The 26,437-nt window shown below is 40.8% G+C and overlaps 1 protein-coding gene across 1 annotated transcript in view; it reads left to right on the forward strand.

The window, feature by feature from the left end:
- Positions 1–1,527: 1,527 nt before the first annotated feature.
- The window catches only part of RNASEH2B (ribonuclease H2 subunit B), a gene marked incomplete at both ends in the record, with an annotated part of 39,510 nt that continues 14,600 nt past the window's right edge, over positions 1,528–26,437 (forward strand). The window contains 5 exons of the mRNA XM_082005716.1: positions 1,528–1,591; positions 14,197–14,268; positions 17,201–17,308; positions 19,584–19,660; positions 22,203–22,323. Coding sequence (XP_081861842.1) covers positions 1,528–1,591; positions 14,197–14,268; positions 17,201–17,308; positions 19,584–19,660; positions 22,203–22,323 — 442 coding nt within the window. The remainder of the gene's footprint in view (positions 1,592–14,196; positions 14,269–17,200; positions 17,309–19,583; positions 19,661–22,202; positions 22,324–26,437) is intronic.

The raw sequence follows: 26,437 nt of genomic DNA on the forward strand, positions 1-26,437 counted from the left end.
CTCAAACTTCAGGAAATTATTTTTTTCAGCCTTACATCAACTCAGCTGTTTTGCATATGTTGGCCTTGGTTAGTTCTGCTCTGTTTTGGTGCATAAATGTTAGTATGTTTTTAATATTCGTTTCATATCTCTGAGATTTACAATTGATATGTATACTTTAATACTTTTGATAACATACAATATTTGTCTCCTAAATCTCTGGGACAGTGGCCATCAATCAATTCTTGTGTTGGTAAAGCTAAGTTTATGTACATATGTATGAAAATATGCCTAAGTGTGGATCTTATTTGGTGACTATGGCTCCTTGGTGAGATCTGTAAGTATAGGACCTATTTAATAGGATCATATTATACACTGTAGAAGGTGATTGTTACGAGGGGACTCTGGCTCTGCCCATGCCCAGCCTTGGAGGACTGAAGTTCCACAGAATGGTGGAGACTGGCATTGCTGCTGGAGAGAGTCTAGTCCAGCTCCCTGCTTGCAGCTGAGCCAGATACAGAAGGTGCTCAGGGCAACATCCCATTGGGTTTTTAACATGTCCACAGATGGAGACTCCACGGTCATTCAGGACAACCTGTTCCACTGTTCAAGCACCCTCGCACTAAAGGCCTTTTTTCCTCATGTTTAAATGGAATGTCCTGCATTTCAGTTTGCACCTGTGGCCTTGAGCCCTGTCAGTGGGCACCACTAAGAGTCTGGCTCCATTATTGTTACTCCCCCCATAAGGTATTTATGTATATGGATTAAGATCCCTCCCGAGCATTCCCTTCTCCGGGCCTCAGCTTTCATCCTTTCCTCACGTCAGATGTTCAATTAATCACCTCCGTGACTCTGCATTTCTGCTTTCAGGTCCAGACTCATCATGCCTAATCGAAGCTGTGCCCCCTCAAGGCATAGCTTTCGGCAGAGGTGCTGCCTCCTGCCAGGGGTTGGCGGCGATGGGGCGGTGGCCAGGCGCCGCTCAGTTATGGCCGCCCGAGCGTCTGCCACAGAGCCCTGCATAAATGGCCACCTCCCAGCCTGCGATGGGACAGGGCTAAAAGGAAGCCTTTGCCTGCCAGCCCTCAGGCTGCGAGGCTGAAGACGTGTGTGGGAAAGCAGCCCTACTGCCTGTCCGCTCCTGGACCTACAGCGGGAAGAGGGGCTCCGGCCCACTCCCGCTTTACACGGCCGGCGACCCGCGGGCCCGTGGGGGGAGAGGGGAGGCTTTGCCGCTCTCTGTCCCGCCCGCAACGGCTTGTACCATTCCCTTAACAGGGCGGGGGGGGGGGGAGAGGAGAAAAGGCAGCGCAGCCCTAGCCATCTCAGTGCCCTGCTGCCGCCCGCCCCCTTCTCCCGCCCGCGGGGTGGCGCCGTCCCGCCGGCACACACGGGGCTGCGGGGCGCGCGGCTGCCGAGTGGGCAGAAGCGCGCGGCGCCTTTTTCCGCCTCTTCTTCCCCTCCTGTGCGGCTCCGCCCTGGCCGCCATGTTGCGGCGGCGGCGGAAGCGGCGGCGGGAGCGCGGGCGGCGGCCGGGGCCGTACGGACATGCACGGCGCGAAGCAGCGTCCTGCGGACGCGCACCCCAGCCAGTGGGTGCTCATTGCACCAGGTAACCCAGCGGGGCTCTGAGGTGGGACAGGCTCTGCCGCAGCGCCCATCTCTCATTCTCCCCTGCGCCTCGCTGACTGGCCCTGGCGATGCTTGCCCGCATCGCGGCGGGGCTGGGCCGTCGCTAGGGCAGGAGACGGGCGCCTTTATCTGAGGGCTGGGGCTGGCTGCACACAGCAGCCCAGAGACCTGCCCCAGCCCTGGTGTAGTAAGGACATTTGGAGACACAGCCTTTACACAAGGCCCTACAGAGTACCTCCCTTCTCCTCTCCAGGGACCCTGTTTCCCTCACTGCATCTGCGCGTTTTATTTTTGTGTGTCATTAGGGTTTTCCAAAAGTTAGCTCGCCCCTGGTTTGCGAACAGTGTTGTGAGCCCTGGGGAGAGGAACTGTGGAAGAGAAGTCTTGACACCAGGGTCCTTGATGGAGCCTTGCTGTTGTCTTCCCCGCTGTTGGCAGCCCACCTTGCCTCCATCCCCTTAGTCCACTCCTGCATTTTTTGAAGGGAACAGTTAAGTGCCCTAAACCTCAGCTTTGAAACAAACCCCTTGGAAACCGTAAGTCCTAAGCTAGAGTGCGATCTCCTCAGCTTTTCCTCTCAATAGGCTAAAGAAGCAGACTTCCACATGGCAGCTCTGCAGATGGCCTCACAAGGCTTCAAACACTGTCTAGGCTTAGTTTTTCTCATTTAGTGGTGAATAAAATGGGAAGATGCCTTGCACCCTTTACATTTATTTCTCCCTGGTGTTAGGTTTTAAAATTTTAAATTCAAATAATCACAAAAGGTTTTTGTGTTAAAGAGCATGAGTGAAACAGGATGTGCTCAAACTCCAAGACGCTAGAGGAAGGAGGTATTTCATAAGTGCTTTTTTTAGTTTGATTTCATAAGGAAATGGAATTTTCACAATTGTCTGTGGGTCAGCTTTGTGCTGTGCCTATTTCTTACCCCACTCAAAATTTTTGAGTGTTATTTTCAACCAAACCCGATAAAAAGGAGGAGCTCTTTGGAGTAATTTTATGAGCTTTGTGAAAATGTCTGTGATGATGTGAGAAATGCTATAAATGGCACCACTGAAGGAAAGGCAGTTCAGCGAAGTTTGAAAACAAGGCAGGATATCAGTCGTGAGACATGCATCCATAAGAAACCAGGCTTCTCTAGTTACATGAGAAACAGAACCAATTGTTATGATTTCACTGATTCCTCTCTTCCTCTGGTTTTAACTTTTCAGTTCCACCCTTTGGTATCTGATGTGCTTGATGCCTAAGAAAGGAATTTATGTGAGGAATTCCTGGTTTTAATATTGACTCTCTGCAGACTAGGATTTAAAGCTGAATGTTGTATCAGATGACTGGCTATGCCAACAGATGTCCATACTGTGCAAATATTTACAAATATGCTTAACTTATGCATGAGTAGTCAGTTCTGTGCAGTAAGTTAAATTCTTCAGTAAGTGTTTGCAGGATTCGAGCCAGAGCTTGTAACTTTCATGAAGCCAGACAGTTTGTATTGCCAATTATGCCAGCTCAAGCTCTGACAAAATTTATATAGTACTCCAGACCTGTAAGAAAGTTTATTAAGCCTCAGTAGAACCTCAAAGCACACAGTGATTTTAAAAAAGATCTGTGGCTGATAATTTCAGAACTCCACCGCTGGTGAGACTTGCCAATCATATGAATAGGACTCTTGAAATGAAATAGATTTAATGATTTTTAGTTTGGTTTTAACATTTTTTTCAGAAAAGATTTTTAAAGTTAACATCTATCGCTTTTCAAAGTTTTGCATTTCTTAACTGCATCGTTGAATTGATATCCAAATTTCTTAACTCGCCATTTAGCAGAATTTGTAGTAGGAAGACCTGATTACTTTTAGGAATGACTATGGATGGAGTTGGATTTATAACGGAAAATGCTTTTCCTTTGATGATGTTAACTTTTATTCATATGGCAATCCATATCTTCAGAATACCCGTATGGCATTATGCTGCATACACGCATAAAAACAACTGGTGTAAATAATTGCAGGATCTGGTTTTGCATGTAAGGTTAATACCATTCGTTAATAAGTCTAGCAATACCTTCTAGGTGTAAACAGCCTATTTATCTTCCTGTATCTGTGGCCATTATCCTGTGCATAGGGAGGTGAAGGAGCAAGGTGTGTTTTAATGCTATGCAAGGAGCTCCAAAACTTTGCTTGTAATAAAGGCACTTTCTAAGGTCCTGATTTCAAGTGCTTAAGTTAGTTTGAACTACTCACCTGGGTGGTCTGCCTCTTAGAACAGCTTGTAGGGTTAATAATGTATATTATCCTATACAACCTAATAGCAGCTCCACTTATGTATATATACGCCATTCATCTTGCTTTGATTGTGACATCTTAAAAGTTCCTGTATGGATGGAGATAGTGACTAGTTCTGGAAAGAGGCTAGATACCTTAAAAGAATGAGGTCTGTCAGAAGTATAGAAATAAAACAATGAGAACTGAACTTTCTTTCTGAAGTATCAATATTTTTCAATCATTCAGACTGTTAGAGGTTCAGCAGTAGCTTCCTATATAACAAGGCAAAGATAGGTCTAGACTTCTGAATGATGATGCCATGTGTTGCTCTGATTCCTTACTACATCATTCTGAGAATCTGTCTGATTTTGCACAAGTCTCTGACCGTGATTTTGCTGTTTATGTGACGTGTAGAAACACTTAACTGTGTGAAAAGCACATGTAAGAGAAAGGTGAGATTCTTTCTTATTTGGACTTCAGCAACTGACAACATCGGGTTGATATCTGGAACACAACAGCTAGAAAGCAGGCAGGTTTCATTTTCTAATTGCTATAGAAAGTTAGTAGAGTATGCTTGTCTGCTTTAGTATTGAAGGTTATAAAATTGTTACTGATATTGTTTCAGTACACATTTATACACTATGTTATATTGCATAGACAATAAATTGCTGCTGTGCTGTTCATAGTATGTTTGATGACTGAGGAGATAAATTTCAATTTTGTTTCTGATTTCTTAATTTTTAGATTGATTTCAGGGTTCTGGAAATGGTTCAGAAACAAGGAATCCCCTTTGTCAGGTAGAACTGCCCGTGTTCTTTGCTGAAGTCATGATTATGGCTAGAGGAGTAATGCAGTTAGAGTCACTGTTTTACAAATGATGTGTTTTATCCCAACCCTCTTGAACTGTTCTAAAGGGCCAGACTCTGTCACTTTCTGTTGCAAGTGGTTAATTCTATCATATTTCTGGTACTATAAATCTTTGCTCATTAGTGTCCATCTCATGCCTACACATCATAGGACAGAGCTACAAACCACACAGCTCAGCAGGTATTTTGCATGGATTATAGGGGTAGGGGAAGCAGCATTGCCTGAGCTGAGAGGCAGATGTTCAGTCAGCAGGCCAGGTACCCTGTGCTTCGTTTCAATCAGGCTTTGCATACCCTCATTCTTTCCTATGGCATTTTTTCCTTGTTCACTGTTCTTATCAGCAGCCTTATGACAGTCTTTGCTCTCACTAGCCCTTTGCCATGCCAATACACTTGGGCTGTTTGTCATGGGAGAGTCACACAAAGGAAGTCAGAGTAGGAAGGCGGAAGGAGAGCCTCAGAGCCAGCCTGAGCTGGCTGGTAAGCAACTTCTAGGTGAGGTAGCAAATTTTACCTTTAGAAATGGTAGCCTGCCATTGTCCTGGTGAGAGCTCTTGTGATGGTGTTTCTGCTGATACTATTTTTTTTTCCATGGAGGCTGGGTGATTTGATATGCCAATATAATAATCTTTTTGGTTTGTTTTTATAAGCATAATTGTTCCTATGTTAGGGATTGAAACACCAAGGGCAGGACAAAGCAGGAAGCCAGAAGTTACGAAGTGTTGGTCTGGTGAAGGAGGTAGGATAAGGAAAGGGTGGTAACCATGTTAATCATTCGTGAAAGGCTGGAAGCCGCTGGTGTACATTGTGCAGAATTATCATGGACGTTATAGAGATAACACCTAGCGTTATAGAGGAAGGTTGAGAAATGGATGCGAATAGTCAAAAGCAAAAACGATGAACAAACAGAAAGAGGATACATGGAGGGATTTGTCATATGGAGGTGATGAGGACTGAAAACTTGGGCATGTGGGTAGGAGTAGAGCACACTGGACTTGAAATAGAGTTAACTCTTCGAGCAGTTTTCTGTGGATATACAGGCACCAGATTTGGCCTAGAGCAGACTCAGCTCAGCACTAACAGTTTATTAGTTCAAGTGCTGTGCCATGTTAACACATCTCTGCTATTTCCAGGACCAGCTTTGCAGTGCAGCTGCTTTCAGACAGTGTCTGAACTAATAAGTCCTGATGGACCCAAGCTGGCTCTGTGCAGACCCACTTGGGTGTTTCTGTGCTGTGCTCCACGTTCCAGGGGATTTTATTAGCTTGGCTGGAAATCCGGATCTGAACTTGCTTTGTGCAGGGTAGTTGACATTGATGGTTAAGAAGACCTCCCGAATCTGGAGTTCTGGAGGAATCATGGAATGGGACACTGAAGTGCTAATAAGACCTGAAGGACCCACATGGACTTCACTGATGGGTGGCCAAGTTTCCAGATTGTGGTTTTCTGCATTTCTCGTAGCATATGGATAATCAGGGATGTTATATTACCCACGTATCTGAGCCCCACTTTACCCTTGAGAATGTAGAGCTTCCTATACAGGCTTCCTGTTGTACTGGTCTAGCTACTGAACAGGTACAAGGGAGAAGAAGTAGCTCCTGAGGATAAAAACTTGGCCATCTCACAGCTAGAAAGTTGCTAATAATGTGCTTTAGTAGAGGAGATTGTGTCTGTGTTTACTGAGTATTCATGTACTTTTTTTTAAATATCCTGAACCAATAAGACTTTTTTTTTTATGTGCATACAGGAAATTTCTACTTGCTTTGCGAGTTAGACCCACGGAACTACGATTCTTCATGTTTTGTCTGAAAATCATAAGAACTAGACTTTATTTTCTAGACAGAGAAATAATACTGAGACCCCACCTAATTGTAAGGTTCTAAGGGCAAGGCTCTGGAAAACTCTCAAATACTGTGATAAAGTTGCTGTGCTTGACGTAGATATGATCTGGGCTCTGTATAACAAATAAACATTCTTACATAATGGCTTCAAACTGGTCTTACCAATAGCAACCAAAATCACACTAGCTCCTTAACAGGATGGGTGTGAGGGGCAGTCTCTTTTCAGTACAGTTTCTCAGGGATAAGTGTTATGTCAGAACTGGAACTATTTATATCCTTCACTGGTTTTAGCAAAGAGGTCAGGAATTAAAGGCAGTTTCCTAAGTCTGGTGTTCCACTCTACACCTAAAGTTAAGACTGCTGTATTTAATTAGTTCTGTGTTTGTCTGTATTAGGAAAAGAAGTAGGGGTTAACTGCAATTTGAAAATTATTTTCAGCCTTTATTTTTCTGAACTAGACAAGTTTAGTTGACTACGTTTTTTCAGTCTGGTGTTTTCTTAAACAGTAAATTGATTAGCTTTTTTATTGTTTTATGGGAACTGCCATATGAATAGCACTGGAAGGATTGCAAGAGGGGGAAGGAAATTTAACAATCCTATTATTTTTAGGAATTACTTATTTAAAAACAAAAGGAGCAGTTTCACATTAGACTTGGCAGGTTGTTTGAACAAATCTCTTATATGCCAAAAGTCAGATGGAGGCACAAATAAATGAACTGTGATGCCAAACCATAGGGCATCAGCACAGATTAAATTAATCCTTCGTTCTTTCAAATGAGACTAAGGAACTCTTGTCTCCATACAACAACAGAGGAAGCATTTGACTTGAAAACTTCGGGTCATATTGAGAGAAGATGTCATAGCAACAGAAGCTGTGGAATACTTAATGCATAAAAGTAGTTTGCTTTAAAATCTGAAGGAGGCAGGTTTTGTTTTGGTTTTTTTTCCCCATTCTTGCACGTTGCACTTAATACTTTGATACATGCCTTTATTTAGCATTTAAAAAAAAAATCAATTTATCTGCCACAAAATAGACCACATTGCTGGACTGTTAGGGAGCTTGATTCAGAAGTTGCAATGAATGTCAAAATTAGAGCAGGATGCTTGAACATTAATACTTCCAGAATCATTTCAATAAAGAACTTGGAAATAATGTTTACAGTAAGCAAATATGTATGTTTTTTAACAGCTGACTTAAAACATTTGAAAGATTATATAAAATATTGTACATATTTATATACCTTTTTAATAAGGTAAATGCGAATATGCTTATTTTAGAAGTTAGCACTCTGTGGGCCTGTTTTACTTAACCTCCCCCTAAACTGGCGTTTGCTTCTCCTGAACAAAGCCTTTTGCCTGCAGGTAATTTGCACTATTTCTTATATGTCATCTCTTAAAAGGCATACTGAGCTCAGCTGTGTATAAAGCAGATATAACTGGCAAGTTAAGAAGCCAGAAGGAAGCATAGCAAATAAAATAACTGAAAAGAGATGTTTTAATGTGTAACACCATCTCCTACTTCTGCTTTCTGCCATCTGGCTTGGAAGAGACCAATTTATGCCAGCTTAGGCCTCTCTGCACATGGGAATAGGGCTGATTCAGCCAGTAATACAGCTGCACCGGTGCTGACCCTATAAATATTGAGAAGGGAAGTCTGAAGTTTTTATCCTTTCAAGTGATAACCTGTTCTTGAACTTCTTGAGATTGACCTCTCCTTCATTCAGCTCAAACCCCTGCATGATCTGCCTAGCATCTAGATTTCAGTAATGGATGAATTAGTACTGTCCATTGCTGCCAGTGAGTCCATGAACATGTTTTTTTTTTTGGCCAAAGAAGTGAGCTGTGCCAGCATAAGGGAAAGCCAGAAGATGCTTTCAGGCAGAAGTCTTAATATTTAGTTGTATTGCGTAGCTGTGTACTGGAGCAAAAGACCACTCAAACCGTCTAGTAGCATTTCCGTGTGAAGCTTTGCTCAAGATAGAAAACAGTGCCATTTTGAGATATCATTGTGTTTTATCATAGGATTTTCAGGTGAAGTGAGAGCCAGAAAGACTCTAAGGGGTCTTAAGGATTTATGTCTTAAGGACATAAATTATGTCATGTTAAATGTTATTTCATTAGGGCACCAAATAATAAATGCTGTGATTACCAAACTGATAACCATTCTATCTTCTACAACAGGCATAGTGGAAGTCCCCTCACTAAAGCTAGTACTATGTATGGTCAAGGAAAGGGTGAGGTGGTAAGGTAACGTCGAGTTAACATAACTGAGTAACAACTAAGAAGCTATTTCCAAACATCAAGTGTGTGCAAGTGCAAAGCCATACCTTATATGTAAGCACCTGCAAAAGAGGCTGTTTGCAGAGATCAGTTGAGCTGTGTGCCACTTAGTACTCCCCTGAGAGTATCGTAGGCCAAGGAAGCAACAAAAATGTAGTCTTGTAGCTCATGTCTTGCTTTCCCACCTCTGTAGAGTCACAAACGATCTAATTTTCTAATTAGCTTACACTGGTCAAAGGCCCCAGTGTCCCACACAGAGTAGGTTATATTCTGTGCCATCTGCTCCTGCCATGGGTTCTGTCCCTTTGTTCCAGTCATCATGTAGCCATATGGTAAGTGAGAATAGCTTACTGATCTGGGTGAAAATTAATACTTCTTTTTTGTGACTGGTTATTTCTCAGCTGGATGTGTGAAGTGAGCCTACTTGCTGTGTGGCCACGGGATTGCTAGCTTTGATGGAAAGAAAGCAGCAGACATGCGCAACAAGGAGGGAGCAGAGGATGGGACCTCAGGACTCTGCTTTTCAATGGCTTGTGATCTTTGGTCATTTGAAGCCATTCATGAAACTCAGTCTGTGCATACCTGAATTTGTTCATTATGCTAATAGTTATTACCTTGTAACTTATTAAAATTGTCAAAAGTTTGGGAGATACAAAGTTCTGGATTTATTAATTAATTTTCACAGGGCTTTTTTCAGGGCATACTGCAGGACAGAGGACACAGGCACTGAATTAAAACCATTTACTTCAGGGTTGACTGATTCTAAAAAGAACATAAATAAAATGATGATTAGATCTAACATATCTGTACCCTTAGGCTACATCGTTTAAAGTCTTCCATAAAATGTCCATTTAATGGGCTCCATCATAATGTCTCCATCTGACACACCTTTCGTGCATGGTTAGAAGTTAAGAAGGGAATGGAAAAGACTCGTGTAGGTGACGTATGGTTTAATATCTGTTTTTAAATGAAATCTTAACTTTATATTTCCAGACTTTTAAATAATCCTGTTTTTTTTCAGGGTGATGGTGGTAGGGAAATTTCTGCTCTCAGAGGGTTTTTTCCTCTTACGCAATTGACAGATATTTACAGCCTTTTTGCTTGCTTGGCTGGCAGCTTTTTGCATGGGAATTCCATATAACTTGATATTAGTCTGTTATATATAGTATCCTAGAAGCAATTTTTAAAAAAAAAAGGTGAATAGACTTTGCAACATCCATAAGAGTTTCATAGATCTTAGTGGGAGTTTTATGTTCTTTTCCAATTTATTCATGTTGCTATACCAGCTAACACTTTTTTTTTTTAATGTCCGGATTCATTAGTGCCTCATATCTATCCATTGTGGAAGAAATTATTGCCAGAAATCCTTTGACAGCTGGTTCATTTTCACTTTGTTCTGTTTATATATTTTATAGAATTTGTCTGGTTGTGTGTCTCACCTCCACAAAATAAGATAGGCTTTTCTCCTTTTCTGTAATGGAAAGCTTCATTTAAGCTTTTATAAGTCTCTTTCAGCTTCAGGATTCCGAGGTTCCATCTGTAGACTCCAGTACAACTGATGGAACCCACCTAGTACCCACATTTTTAGATGGACTTTGTGTGATTTGGTTAGTAGTGAGTGAACAGTAGACTATAATTGAAGCAAAGTAGACATACTTACAGCCCAGTGTTGGCATTTAATTGTCCTGCATTGTGCTTACCTCAGAACTCCCTCCTCTGGTATAGCTGTAGCAATACAGCATCTGGATTCATTCTGTGTTTCTGGAAGGCATCTGTAAGCTCAATGGAGACAGAGGCGTATACGTGCAGGGGATGATACAGGTGGGTTTAGACTTTAGCTGGGTTCAGCTGCCTCCTGGAAGTGCTTGTTGTCTGTCTTCCCTGGCAGTTTAGAAAGTGGCTTGCTAATTGAGATACCTCCTTGGGACAGGATTAATTAGGCCCCTCTGTACCCTTGTATCAGTTTTTTGCATGCTTCTAGTGAATGTTGTCCTAGGAGAATAGCATGCTGTACTGGCACATCTGTTACTAAGCTGACCTGTATTGACAGTGTGTTACCTGCAGCTCACAGCTGCAAGACAGTTGGTAGAGAGCCTAATATTCAGTCAGAAAGGTCTTACCACTCTCACTTGTTATTCTTGTAGATGAACAAGTTTCTCAGCGCTGAGCTATGGAAACTATTGTAGTAAGTGTAGTGGCAACCATCTGATGTTTTCCTTAGGATTTAACAAAAAAGCTTGGCCTGTAATGTCCCTTTTGTCTGCTTATTTTCTGTAAGATTATTTCTTATCTGGATATGAATCTTAAAACTAAAAAAAACCCTCCAAAAACCCCTAGTTTAACTCTTAGTTTTGCTAGAAAATTGCTACAGTACTGCTTTTTAAGAAGTCTTTATTTATTTAGCTATAAGAGATCCTTGCCCAAATAGGAGGACTGATAAATGTAATGACATTAAAGAAATCCAGTTACCTTTCCTGGCTAAAGGCCAGAACACACATAAGTTAGGTTTGGACACCTAACTTCAAAAATCCCTTGCTCAGCATTTTCCTAGTCATGAAGTGTTTAAATTCAGATAAATAGGGCCGCCTTTGCCCTTAAGGCCACATTAATATTGCATCCAGTTTTCCAAGCAGGCATTCTCCCAATTGCCTCTTTTTGTCTGCCAACTTGACATCTAGTAGAGTCAATCTGTAAGAAAAATATTCTTCAGATGCCCCTGGAAATGGAGAGGGGTATTGCCTACCCTATGAGGAAACTGAAGGTAAAAGAAACTCAGAGAAACCACTTTTTCCTTTACCCACTCCTTCCCTCCATTTTGTGTGTGTGTGCATGTGCGTGTCCCTTCTGGTAAACCATCTTCTGTGGCAGCCGTGTGGAGAATGTGACATATACTCTGATCCCATCAGCACAAGGTACTGTGACTGAAGGCTGCAACTCAGACTGTTCATTAGGGTGTGATCACTGCTGTCCTCTGGGCAGTGATGAACCCCATGAGCTTGGGGAGGACCAGAGGACTAAATTGGCAGTGCTGTGCTTCTCTTCTCAAGGGGAAGTGTTACTGGATGTGCCAAGGCAGCTGCAGGGCTAGGCTGTGTGTACAAAGGGGCAGAGCAGAGGGTGCTGAGCCTGGGAAAGCATGGGGCAGGCCTTCGTGATGGAGGGCAGTTACCTGCCCAAAGGATCGATGAGGTGTCTCCTGGGCTTAGTGGGGATGGATAAATTCAGTGTGTTACTAGGTTAGGAAAGGCACATTTCAACTAAAGAAAGATGTGAACTTCATTAAAAATGGCTACATTAGGAAGGGTTGTCTACTTAATTGTTCACGTTATACAAGATGCATCTTAGGGCTCAGCTGGACTCATTCCCAGTGTTTATAAATCTATGCATGAAGAAAGCAGAGCAAGTGAGCGCTAAAAGTTCCTTTGGGTTTTTTTTTTTGTTTTGCTTTTTGTTTTAAATTTTGAAACTCACATTTAGTGTGTATATTTTAACATGTTCATGTGAAACACATCAAAGTAAACACATGCAGTGTGTTTCCTTCACTGTCATTAATCACTGAAGTGTTTTAAAAAGTAACAAAAAATACATTAATGTTAAACTGTGGTCAAGAATTGAAATATACACAGCTCTAGAAATTTGAAGTTTGCCTTTGCCAGGGCAAATGTAGCTTGACAACCGTGTGTGTTTATGTATCAGCATATAAAGCAAGTCTGGTTAGCAAATATGGACTTTTTCCATTAAAAGCCCCCAACTTATATTGAAACTTTTTAAAGCACTTTTTCAAGCCACCTGAAGACTCAGCTAAAAATTTAGGGGAAGAAAATTACTGTAAATTCTCTGAACCGCTCTGAGAACTATTATCCTCCAACACTTTACCACAAAACGCCTTTGCTTTTTAAGCCTTGCTTATGTCTTTTTCTGGGCAATTTCTGTTCATGACACAACTGCATAACCAGGAGTGGATGTGAAAGATGAGGGTTATTTGGGGCTTTTTTTGCCACTGAGGTGCCAGTGAACAGTCTGTGAGAAGTCCACCTGTCCTTTCCGGAGGTGTTGCGGATAGGCTTTCAGCCAGACTGAAGAACAGCTATTTTTGGTTGTACTTGAGGATCCTACTTCCCCGTTTTCCATAAAGAAGAACTGTGCTCTCTCCCTCTCTGCAAACCTCCTGGATGCTACTGAACCAGGAAGGACGATGTGGCACTTCTCTTCCATCCAACAACCTCCTTTGTGAATAGCTGTGCAGCACGCCTCTGCTGCTCCTCTGTGCTTTCCTCAGCAGCACCATAGTGCAAACGTCAGCCTGATCACTGTCAGTCCATTCTCTGGGGTCTGGATACTGGTTATGTATGTGAAATGCTTTAGTAATTTTCCTTACTCTGTTGAATGCCTATATGAAAGGAATTGGGACAGAACTGGCAGTGTGCAAGCTAAGAAAGATGATGCTGTCATGTTGCTCTTCACTCAGATGTGAGAAGTTGTTTTCATAAATATAAGTTAGATTTTCCCTACAAAGAGAACTTGGATAGAATATCATTAACTGGCAATCATTATAGATGGTTTTTTCAGACTTGAATCAGCATCCTTGTGGGAGCTGCTTCCTTTCTAATTTTTTTTTTTAATTTCATAAAGAAATCATACTTTTGCGGCTCTGCTTTTTGTCTTTTTTTTTCTTAAAGACACAGAAAAGTGAAAACTGTCAGAGGCTTAAGCCAGAGGTGCTGTATTCTCTCAGCTTCTTTTTCCTTGGGGCGGGGATGGGGGGTGTGGGAATTAAATGCACTCTTTATTTTTCAAGATTACACATAACAGATAAACAAGTGTGCACACTTTTCACAGAAGTAACAACCACTCAGACAATTCCTGCCCCATATTCCTGCATAATCTGACTTCCTGAAAGCTTCAGAGGACCACTGTTTCTTCCCACAAATATTTTACCTTTTGCACCTTTAACTTTTTAATGTCCACACTGTCCTTGGCCTAACTTACCAAAACATTCTCATTGTCTTTGTGACTAATCAGGGCAACATATCCATTCATCTGGCTTAAGTGAGATGTCAAACTCAAGAGCTCTCTTCCCTGAGGCACTCTAGGGGGATGTGGTTTTCAGTCATCCCCAGGTGCATATCTTTCCTGTGGCAAATAGAGAGTGCCAGGAAGTCTGGAATCATAATTTAGGTGCCTTGATCAGGTAGGATGAATTTGGGCTGAGGCATATAACAGGAAATGCGTGAGTTTTCAAAAAGTGTCAATCCAATTAATTCTGAATGTCTTGGAGAAGCATAGCAGAATATGAAATACTTCTCAATTTACAAGTTCATAACTTTTTCCTCTTCCCCTACAGAGGCTGCTACTGACCCCCCTAAGACACCTGACAGTGAACCTTTGTTTACAAAACTGCGCAATCCAAGCACAGGCAAGTTTTGGAATTGTGACATGAGCCTGTTAATGTTCTGGTTGATTCCCTCCACCACCAAAAGATTCACATTTTGCAAGCTGAAATAATGATGATAGTATAAGTCTTACATGCCAAGGATACAGCTGGTGATGCCAGATAGTTAATGCTGTGCAAACATTTAGGGTTTCTTTTATAATTTTAATTGGTTGAACTGTTTATTCATCAGGAATATTGGCAGCACAAAAAAGAGGTGTAATTTAAGTTCTGTTTTTAAGTGCATTAGTTTTGGGGACCTTACAGTGTTGGGTGTTGAGCCTGGGCTTTTTTTTAATCCAAATTTAGGCTTCATAGCATTTCATCTTATGCTATAAAATAAATAGTTAGAAGAAGTGATTCAGTTATACTTACTAAGCTTTTTGAGTCTTTTCATTTTTAAATCTAATTTTCTTCTTTCCCTGGTCCAAGTGATGGTGTCTCTTTTCTGATTAATAGATGATGAAGCACTTTGAATTCAAAATACATTGGAAAGACCAGCAAATGCAGGCAATGTAATGACACCACCATCCCACAGTTACCTTCTTCTAGTCAGATTGGTCTTTTTGTCAAGGATTTGTTATTATTATATAAGTAATGTAATAACTGGAGTATGAGAAACTACAACAGAAACTTGCAGCAAGCCTTTGTTAGGGTTAACATATTTTGTTTGAAAAAACACGTTTCATGCTGTTCTTTTTTTTTTCATAAGCTCGTTTGTTTTCTGTAGATTTAAGTTGTATGTTTTTGTTTTGAAATTCACTGCTTATATTTATATATGTTTGTAACTAAAGTCTTCAGGTACATTTTGTTCTTGAAAGAGGAAAATAATTAAAAACAATAGACACAGAATGTGAAATCACTTACTCATGTTTTTTGATTGCTCAGATTTACAGTGGGAATATATAGCCACAGATATTTGCCACCTGCTGTGTTATATTTGCTTTCTAATTTGTTATGTTTTTAAAAGTGTAGGTACTAATTTGCTTTTCTCTGTGGAAGAAGAGATCTGTTTACCATGTAGAATCGGAGATCTTAAGAAAGGTTTCTGGGGAAAACCTAAAGTGCAATGATTGCCTGGGTGTGTTCCTTTAGAATTTACTGGAGCTTATTTATAGACATGCATAAACTTTCAGTTATGTAGCCTATTATAAGCATAGGGTCTGAAAATGGAAGGACTGAGAACACCCTATTAATGTATTTTCCTTACGTTTAGGTCTAACAGATGAATTGTTGATGCCAGATATTGTATAAATACACACTGAAGGACTCAGCACACTATAGAATTCATGCAAACCACTTTATTAAATAAAAATATGCATGGTTCTTTTTATAGACAGGTAAAAAGGACAAAATTTCTATCCCTTACAAAAACTATAAACTAGGGTTCAGCCTGCAATTCAGAAGTACCACAAGAAGCATTTTTCAAAGTGCTGAACTAAAAGAAGGGAAATAGCCATACCACAAGACTTAAGCAACTAACTGAAGCAGTAAAGTTGTAAGTAAAGCTACTGAGGTTTTCTCTCCATCCCCTAGAGTTTCTGTCTGACGACTCTGTTGGGAACCTGTGGTGACTGTCCTTTTAACATAGGCAAATAAATTAGGGAACTGGAGTTAGGCAATAGGAATGGTCCCTTTCCCAAGATTTTGTAGCTCACCACTGCATTTGTCTAGCCTGCTCACTGCTACGAGTCTTAGGTTGTTCAGTGAGCACTTCTGTCAGTAGTTTGATGTCTGGCGCTGGTCAGACTATGGTGTAGACCCTTGTTGAGAAGCACATGGTAATGATTGAAACCTGTACTCCCCCTTATATCTACTCTTCACTCCTCTCCTCCCCTACCCTCCCCGAAAGAAAAATCAGAGAACTGGGACTATATCCTTAGGTGAGGTTAAACATCTGGTCAGCCTTTTGGATAAAGGGGGAAAAATGCATTATCAGTTATTTTTGGGAAGTGATGTGTCTGCCCATTTTAGCTGACCTCCTTCCGCACCCAGGGATCTCTGCAGACTGAGAACAGCAGTGCTGACATCAGCTTGCAGGAGCTTATATCGAGACTTTTTTGAGCCAGCACATGATCTGCAAGTCAGTGCAGCTCAGCAATTTAGTTTAGTTTTGAGCAGGACTGCCATGTTGTAGTTGCTCTTGTCTCTTGAAGATGGATTGATAACCAAGATAGGACCAGTCCAGCCAGCAGACTCAGACGACCAAATTTAAGTGGCCCCTTCTGTAGTTCTGGTAACTTCCTGTTTTAGATATGGAAAATGTCAATCCTGTTTGCAACATATTCATCACCCTTTCATTGTAACCCAGAACTAATGTGAAATGTCAGAGCTGTGCTATTGGTGGCCTGAAAGAAAGCTTTCCTTTTCCTTTCCGAACTGTCGAGATTCTGATAGGCACTTAAAAGCAACGTCTTTTAGCTTCCCTTTTCACCTTATTTGTCTACCCATACTAAGTTATTGGCAATCCATTTTGAATGCACAAAACCCTCATAATTTCAAATTGTCATTTGAAGGTTTGAGACTTTTGTTCCCCAACCCAGAGTCTGATATCTTGGTGACAAACATGATAGAAGGAGAAGGGAATTTTCTTGTTTTCCACCTTCCCCCTTCAGTACAGACTAAAACAGATTTCTTGAGTGATTTTGATTTGGGTTTGGATCAAAGGCTTTGTGTTGTAAGATGAACTATTCACACATCTTATTTATTGATTCAAATGCATTTTGGTTTATAGAGCTGGTAAATGAACATCTGTATATAATAGTTTTCTTTGTCTGAGCTTTCTTTGTAGTGAGTTTATGTAGAATGTGTGTATGTTTGTGTCTGTATGTATATAAGGCACATTCTTCAGATGTATTGGGTATTCTTTTGATTTTTGTGAAAGCTTACAAACACAAACCAGATTTCTTTTCAACAGGGGAAGCAACCCTTTACTTATTCAATAGTGGTGCACAGCAGCTGTTTGAAGTAAAAGCTTTTCATGAGGAATATCATTCCTGGTTTATAGGTCAGACTGTTCAACAAGGTGAGTAATATAACGTATCCTTCCCCCAACTGTAGCTAATGTTCACACACAGACCTTCCCTCTCTCTTCTAGTAAATTTACAGGTGTTTTTCCTAGTTGTTTGAGGCATACTGCATCACATCCCCACCTTCTGACACACTCATTTGCCATCTGGATTTAACCAGGGCTGGGAGCTTTGTGGTCTCTCTTTAAAAGGCTGCCTTTGGCAACCTCAATTAGACAGATGTTCATTTGTTTGGGGGGGGGGGGAGGGGGAGTCATTCAATTGTATTTAAACTGAAGTGCCATAAAATGCTTAGCTTGCCTTGCCAATCAGACCAGCAAGTCCTCAGTGTAAGTGAAATATGTGTTATCCTATGGGAGAGAGAAAGGACTGCAAGGCCTTGGCTAGCTAAGCAGAGCAGTGTGTTAGAGCTCCAAGCATTGGAATGTATGGTCTTGCTTTCTTTTAATTACCTCTGTAGTCCCCTGTGTGAGTTGCTGGGACCTCAGGATAGGCCTGTCATCTGAAGGTGCCATTTCAGTGTTTTGCTGAAGTGAGCTTGTCTGTACCATTCCAGTCATTCTCTGATCCTAGCTTGCTCCTCTGAAACAGAGGAGGAAACTTACGTAACTGCTTGTGACAGCTTTAACAATCCTTTATCAGTAAGAATGTCATTGGAGTAGTATTTCTCTACCAGCATGTCCATAGACCAAGCAGTAAGTATTAATTTAGGAGATGAAGTTATATTATTTTGTCCTTTTTTAACTAGAAAAAATACCATTTATAGCAATAAATAAAAGCAACCCTACCAGACATATGCCTTCTTTAACGGTAATATCCCAAAGCGTGTGTTAACTTTTAAACATCCTCTGCAGGTGTACATAGCAATGTAAGCAGCATGTCTGTGAGCTTTTCCTCACTCCATCTGGGGGTGAGCCAAAAGACTGGGTCTGCTCCCTGCTTCCAGTTATGTCCACATTGTACTCTCCCCCTCACTTTCTAACCTCTATTTTGGCCCTTGGGAAACAGTTGCCTTAAGGAATCATCACCTCAGTTTCTTCAAAAGATGCAGGGGGAAAAATTGTTCATGAATATTAGGGCTGCTGCATCTCTGAAACAGTGTGGGGAAGAACACCACAAAAAAGCTGTGTGTTTGCAGTTAAAGCAAATTATCTTGTTATCTGCAGAGAAGTGCAGAGGTCTTTATACACCTACAGGGAGTCTGAACTCTTTAGAACCTCTTCCTGGAGATACAGTGGAAAGCATTTAAATGGAAGCTTTGAGAAAGTGGATAGTGGTTTGTTTTTTTCCCCTCCAGTTTTATTATCAAAGTTTTCATGTTTCTAAGTAGTCCTGATGCTTGCTTTGCCTCATGCAAGGCATCATGTTAGTAATACAGATGTTAGATAGGGCATCAGCTTTGTCCAAACCACATTCTTCCCACTCCATCTTTTGTTAATTTTAGGGCCATCGCAGTAAGATTTCCTTTTCTTTAATTATCTTAATCATGTGATTTAAAACAAAATATTACATTTATTTGCTTTTGGTTTGCTATTTAATGTCAAATTGTCATCAATTATTGGGTCTCATTAGTGAATTTCCTTGATGTTACATTGTTTCCAATTATCTACAATTATACAAAAAGCCTGACTAAGCCATTGTCCTGCAATGAGCTCCAGATGGGCAGAGGTGTCTGTTTCAGTGGGAGACCAAGTTCTTCCTTTGTGTGTAGCTTTGAATACAACATACTGAGCCATATTTTCTGATCTATTTAAGTTTATTTTGTTCTATTAGGAGACTGCATGCAGATTCTCCCTTTACAGATGAGAAGCAGCTCTAACTTAATTAGCTCTTGAAATTCTTTCTTGCACTGTCTACCTCTTCTGCCAGCACAATGTTGCCTTGCCCACTGTTTGAGGTGGAGTATACTGGATGCATCTGCTATCCCAAGAGAAGTTTCTGTTACACACAAATCTGCCAATAGAGGGCAGCTTCCATTTTGCTGTTTTTAATATAGTCTAGAGAAAGGCAGAACTAAGAGTGCTTGAAGCCATTAGACCTGCAGTGGAGCTTGTGTTTTGGTTTGGCAGGGTTGAGAATTGAGTTCTCTGTATTTTTAATATAAAATCACAAATACTATTTTCCTGGCCATTTTATTAAAATACTGGGGTACTTACTGGGAAAAAAAAAATCCTCTTTTGCCCACACTCCTGAAAAACATCCCCCAAAAAATAAAGGTTAGTATATTGTGCCTCTTTGTTCTAAGCTTACTTTTACATATCTGTCACTTAGATGGGCGCCTGCTGTTTGTTACACCAATGGACCCCTTGTTTCTGATACTTTACTACCTCATAAAGGCAGACAAGGAGGTAAGCCTGCTTTATTTTTTCAATGGAATTCTCAGGAGAAAACATTATTTCTGACTTAATTTTCTGCAGAAGTTATGTTAATTTTACAAAGAGGGGCTTCCATAATAATGGAAATTTAATTTGCATTTAAAGCAGATATCCACCATAGAAATATTTTTGTTTGCATCAAGTTTTTTCATCAGTAAAGTATATTCCAAGAGTCAGCTTGCAATCTCAACAAAGTCTAATCACCTCCTTTTTAAGAGAAGCAGAGAATCTCTTTTGTCCTTTTGTGAGAGTCTATCCCAGAGCTATTGAATTTAAAATTATGAGATGTCATCAGAGTAAAACAAACTAGTGCCCTTTCTGAAGCATCAGTAGATGAGTCATTTTGGGAAAGAAGGGGAAAAGAAAGAAGAATTTGGATGCTGTGGGAGAACAACATCTTTGTGGCAGTTTGAACTTGAAATGTTGTTTTTTTTAGAAGGAGCATTTGTAGAGATGCTGTAGAACAGCAACAGGATGATCAAGTATCCAAAAGCTGGGTAGTTAATAAACGGCTTAATTGATTTATCATGGATGTGGCAAAACCTCACTTAAATTTCTGAAGTGTATCAAAAGGCATAGGAAAATTGTTGATTTATTGTTTATAATTTGCCTGTGGGGAAAAAAAAAAAGCATAAAATGTAATTGTTGATCCTTGTTTTTTGTTTCACGGAGGCAATAATTTCACTTTACACATCCTGAGGGTTTTTGCTTTAAGAGCATTTCCTATAAGGTTGCTTGCTATTTTCTGCAAGTGGAAAATGCAGGAGAACAATTTTTATATGGTGAAGAAATAAAGTCCTACTACACATTTGTAATAGTAACCTATTGTTCTGTAATTATTTTTAAATTATTTATGGTATAGGATGTGCAAATGTATTCTGTATTTCTGAGGTCTGTTCCTGCTTCAAGGTGGCCCATCAGAAGAAGTCATTTCACAAGGAATAGTTTAGCTCATTCTCTAGGCACTGCACTCTGAATTCAGCATCCTTTTGAAAGCTTTATACCAAAGTTAAATTAGGGAAACAGTAAATCTCCTCTGTCTATGTGGTATAGTGTTGAGGTAGCCTGAGTAAAGGACAACTATTGCTGCTGTTTCTGTGCATGGGAAGAATCCTGTACTGCACTTTACTTTCTCAGTACATTGCTTTCTAGGTTTTCATGTTTTCTAGGCCAGGCATGATGCCAGATAAATGCATAGAGCTGTTTTGGGTCCTAAATAAGGGCAGATGCATTCCTGCAGCGCCCAGCCTGTTAGCGTATTCTTCAGTAAAGCGAAGTCTTGAGGATGGTGTTGCAGATACCTTGTGCAAGGCCAGCTTGAATGCAGCACAGTCACTTCTGGCTTGAACTAATGAGTATCAAGGAACCCACTGAGTGTCTTAGTATCATCCTTTGGTTTTGATAGTGTGATGCAGGTTGCTTAATGTGTCTTCTGAGCAGAGCCGTCTCCTATCCAGCCTTAGGCTCTGTGCCCCTGCACAATGTAAATGTGGCTGCCTTGCTCTGGGACACGAGCAGGTTTGTGCAGGTAGGTTATCTATAGGAAACAGTTTATTGCAGCTTTATTTCTGCGTTTCATAACCTTCTTTTTGCTATTGTTATTGTGTCTTTTCTTTTTCAGGAGAAAATCTTTAAATCCTTTCTGGTTTTTTATTTGCTTGTTTTCTTGTTTTTATTGTCATTTAACAATGGCTGGTTACTTTTATTAAGCCTCTGGCTGTCTAGCAAGAGGATTCATTAATAATGAAAGCAGTATACCCAAGTGGGGTTTTTTTCATGCTGACCGGTATAATGACTTCAGCTTTGGCTCCTGAGACCATGCACTCTCTAAGGATAGAGAGCTCACTGAGTCTTTGTACTGATGCGCTAAAGGATCTTTCCAAAGGGAAAGCTGCCAGTTGTGCCAAACTGTGCTGAATGATTATGCATTGTTTGGCAATGGCAAAATTTGTTTGATGGTTCTGTCATGTGTGGGGCTATTTAAGTTGTGCCAAAATCACTTTATGTACATACTCTGGCCAAACTGGAATTGACTTTGCAGAGGTGAAAGGTTAATATTGTGTTCCAGAAGCTGCCCTGCTCCTTTGAGATTTGTCTTTATGGAAGGAAAAGCAAAATTTGAATGGAAGTTATGACACTGGGTTTAATCCAACAGGTTTTGGTCTAAAACACTATTGGCACACATTGACTACTGTGTCTTATGTCATCTTCCAAAAAATCCCGCTGTACTTCACATTAGTTTCTCCTCATGTTGTTTCAAATTTGGTCTTTTACGTGCAGTAATTGAAGAGTTCAGCATTTTGCAGGTATCTACTGGTTTGAAATAAATATTTATAGCTTGCTTTGTAATCAGTTTCTGAATGTGTCATGTGTTACCATTCAAAATACAATCTTCTTCAAATCCTTTATTTTAAAGCTATGGCCATTGCATGCATATCTATTTCTATGTATGTGTAGTGTGTATATGTCTTAACATTATAATAATGCTTTTATAATCCCTCTGATGTATTTTCAGCAGCAAGGAAAGTTCCAGCCACTTGATCAAGTTGTTCTAGACTCAGACTACCCTAGCTGCCCATTGCTGCTGAAGTGTGCAGATGTTAAACAGTGCATACATCATGTTACAGAAGAAAAAGGTGAAAAAAGGGGGAGGGGGCAAAAAAAAGAATTGTTCATGTCAATTCATTACAAGATAGATGTAAATATTGTTTTTTGCTTTACTGAACGTCCAAGGTGCTGGACAACGCTGTACTTCAAAAACAGAAGTTTAGGCCTAGAAGTCATCATTGCAGTATTGTGAACAGTAATATGTGGATCTCAGATTATATGCTCTAACTCTAAAATACTTGTGCAGTCTTGTTGCTAGGTGTCATAAAAATGATAAACTGATCAGAGCTGGCTTCTTGACATTATTGTATGTGTTGTGACCTTTCTTTGCCTTTTTATGAAAGCTTTACATCTCTCTCAATTCTTTATTTAGTGTAGGATGGTCTGGTGTGGAAGAAGTTAACCATTTGGCATTTTTTTTCCCTTTGTTGCAAAGCATTCAAACAATAAGTAGGACAACCAAGGGATCAGGCCCAGCCAGCATGGGTTCATGAAAGGCAGGTCCTGCTTGACCAACCTGATCTCCTTCTGTGAGCAGGTGACCCATCTAGTGGATGAGGGAAAGAGTGTGGATGTTGTCTACCTGGACTTTAGTAAAGCCTTTGACAACGTCTCCCACAGCATTCTCCTGGAGAAACTGGCAGCTCGTGGCTTGGAGGAGTTTACTCTTTGCTGGGTGAGGAACTGGCTGGATGGCCGAGCCCAGAGAGTTGTGGTGAATGGCGTTAAATCTGTCTGGCGGCCGGTCACAAGCAGTGTTCCCCAGGGCTCGGTTCTGGGGCCAGTCTTGTTCAATATCTTTATTGATGACCTGGATGAGGGGATCGAGTGCTCCTTCAGTACAGACACCAAGCTGGGTGGGAGTGTTGATCTGCTGGATGGTAGGAGGGGTCTGCAGAGGGATCTGGACAGGCTGGATCGATGGGCAGAGGTCAACTGTATGAGGTTTAATAAGGCCAAGTGCAGGGTCCTGCACTTTGGCCACAACAACCCCATGCAACGCTACAGGCTTGGGGAGGAGTGGCTGGAGAGCTGCCCAGTGGAAAGGGACCTGGGGGTGCTGGTTGACAGCCGGCTGAATATGAGTGCGCCAGGTGGCCAAGAAGGCCAACAGCGTCCTGGCCTGTATCAGAAAGAGTGTGGCCAGCAGGAGTAGGAAAGTGATTGTGCCCCTGTACTTGGCACTGGTGAGGCCGTACCTTGAATCCTGTGTTCAGTTTTGGGCTCCTCACTACAAGAAGGATGTTGAGGTGCTGGAGCATGTCCAGAGAAGGGCAACGAAGCTGGTGAGGGGTCTGGAGCACAAGTCTTATGAGGAGCAGCTGAGGGAACTGGGGTTGTTCAGTCTGGAGAAGAGGAGGCTGAGGGGAGACCTTATCGCTCTCTGCAACTACCTGACAGGGGGTTGTGGCAACGAGGGTGTTGGTCTCTTCTCCCAACTAACTGGTGATAGGACGAGAGGAAATGGCCTCAAGTTGCGCCAGGGGAGGTTTAGATTGGATATGAGGAAAAATTTCTTCACTGAGAGGGTGGTCAAGCATTGGAACAGGCTGCCCAGGGAGGTGGTGGAGTCGTCATCTCTGGAAGTGTTCAAAAAACGTGTGGATGTGGTGCTTTAGGACATGGTTTAGGGGACATGGTGGCACTGGATTAATGGTTGAACTTGATGATCTTGAAGGTCCTTTCCAACCTTAGTCATTCTGTGATTCTTTGAAAAAGCTGGAGAAGGGAGAATATGTTGCTGAGAAAGGAGAGCACAAGTGTTCTAGCTTTGCATAATTTAGCGTTGTGGGTTTAAGTTCAAAGACTTAATTTTTTTAAAAACAGAAAACTTGATCAGGATGCGTAAGTGTATGAGAGAGAAAACCTAAATGGAAAAAATTAGCAAAATATAAATTCTGTACATAGTTTCCTCAACCTTTGTCCAGAATTTGCTTTGGTGTAGGGCCTTTTATTTTATTTGAGGACAATACATGCTTTCTAGGGAACAGGAAGGAACATTACACAATTTTCGCAGCTTGGCAGACCTCAGTTTTTATACTCAGTCCTATAAAGAGCATTCTCCTTCTGCATGTTGACTTACTGATAGTGAATGGAGATTACCTACATGCAGATGGAGATGTACAGGAGATGTACAAGAGTCTGAGAACATCGAATCTACCACCAAGTGCAAAACAAATAACCTGTCTAACCCTTATGCATGTAGACCTTCTCCAAGGAGTTGAGGTATACAAATTAAAAGACGGAAATATTAGGAGTTTGCTTTCATGAAGCACTCTGCCCTTGTCATTTATATATATATAAGAAGAAATATTTAGGTGATCTACAGATAACTGGGAAGGTTATGGAAGAATGAAAACCTGGCTAAGAAGTGAAACACCAGGCCTCTTTATTGCTGTGTAAAATGTCAATGCAGTGGGGCTGTGAGTTTTTTCTGAAAGATTTAGATGCACTAGTTTAAGTATTTTCTGTATGATATGGTGCATGTACAGTAATGCAGAGCAGTTGCTTCCTCCAGAAAATAAATTTGAACTTCAGGCCAGAACATGTTTCCATTGAAAATGATCACTTTAACAAGAGAGCAGGAAATCGGGGCAGCAAGACTGTTACATTCTTGCTGGGACTAGTGTAGTTGGAATTATGTGCTGTTGTGATACTTCTCGATTTCCAAAAGAACCTTTGGAAAACACTTAGTTACATTCAGTATCTTTGGGAGCAAGTAATTCTCTTGGTTAGTTTGGGTGAGTTCTGACTTTTGAGAAGACTTCTTTAAGACAGATGCATCTGAACTGCAAAAACACTTTTGCCTTCCCATGAAGTGAGAAATACTTCCAGTAAAAACTATTACTAAGCTTTTAGCAATTGCTGTGCCCTACAACTTGTCTAACACTGGCTAAGGAGCTAGGGGTGAAAGAAGGTGTGCTAAACTTCTGTGCACCCATCTGAGAAGGTGAAAAGTCGTGCCAGATCCTCTTGGCTGTCAAACTAAGAAGTCTGTATAGGAATGTAGGACAAGGTCTGGGTTATTTTTCTGAAGGGATACTTCCTCCAAATGACAGTGCTGCCTTTGGGCAGTATTTATGTTCCCTTCTTAACAGCAAAAGAAAAATTAAAAAAAACCCACAACAACCTATTTGCTATAGACAAGGTCTTATATCTTGGTCTAACCTCTATATCCATTCTGAAATTGTATTTGCACTTGTTATCCATCAGAGCATCCTCTGATGAACTGTGTTCTGTTAGACAGTAGTGAAGATGCTGTTTCATTTTTTTTTACATTGCTGTTTTTAATAATGTATTATGTACTTCTGTAGTTTTGTGTCATTTTGCCAGCAAATTATATTAACTGTTAAATTATATTCACTTCCTTGCTTTTATTTTGAAACCTAAGATAAAAATTGCTTTTGTCGTTAAAGCTGTACACACATGCACACACTAGTTGTCTGTGATGTTCTTGGATCTCCCTAGGCATATACCTCTGCTTCTGTTCTTGTTCAGGTTTGGGTTGAGTTGAAAGTAATAGAGGCGCTTGTTCTTAGGATTTCTTTCTTTTTTTAGAACAACAAGCATATAGTTATGCAACAAAGACATTGGTGCTTGCTTGCCTGTCATGCACAGATCACCTTTCTGTTCAATCCAATTCTATGTGTTTCATATTCTCATGTCTTTTATTGCCTGTAAAAAATGCCAATATTATGACTAAGAGACTCTTTTCTAGCTCTAGGACCTGTTGTCTACTTTGTAGCCTTTCTCATTTAAGGAGTAGGGCTTCAGGGCAAGAAGTATATGTTGTGTTGAGTCTTCTGCAGCTCTGATCTGTTTGGCAGAACCTAACAACTTATTTATTTCACTCTTAATTTAATCTTAAGGCATTTAACATCTGTCTAACAAATTCTTACCCTAGAGTGCTCACAGTTTACACTTACTGCATTAGCAGAAAGTCTACCTTCCCTGGCCCCAGTGTTGAAGGGCACTGAAAATTCATTTTGCTGGATTAAATTTCTGGTACCTGCTTTAGTAGTTGGGGAAAGGGTGTGTTAAAACTCAATAAATCTGGGTGAGGCAGCTTGTTTGCTAATAAATTCAAACATCGGATAGAAAGCACAATAGACAAGGTTTAGGAAAGGGTTATGAATTCCAGTT

The sequence above is a fragment of the Phaethon aethereus genome (assembly GCF_964289735.1).
Source record: "Phaethon aethereus genome assembly, chromosome: 1".
In the NCBI taxonomy this organism is placed as follows: domain Eukaryota; kingdom Metazoa; phylum Chordata; class Aves; order Phaethontiformes; family Phaethontidae; genus Phaethon; species Phaethon aethereus.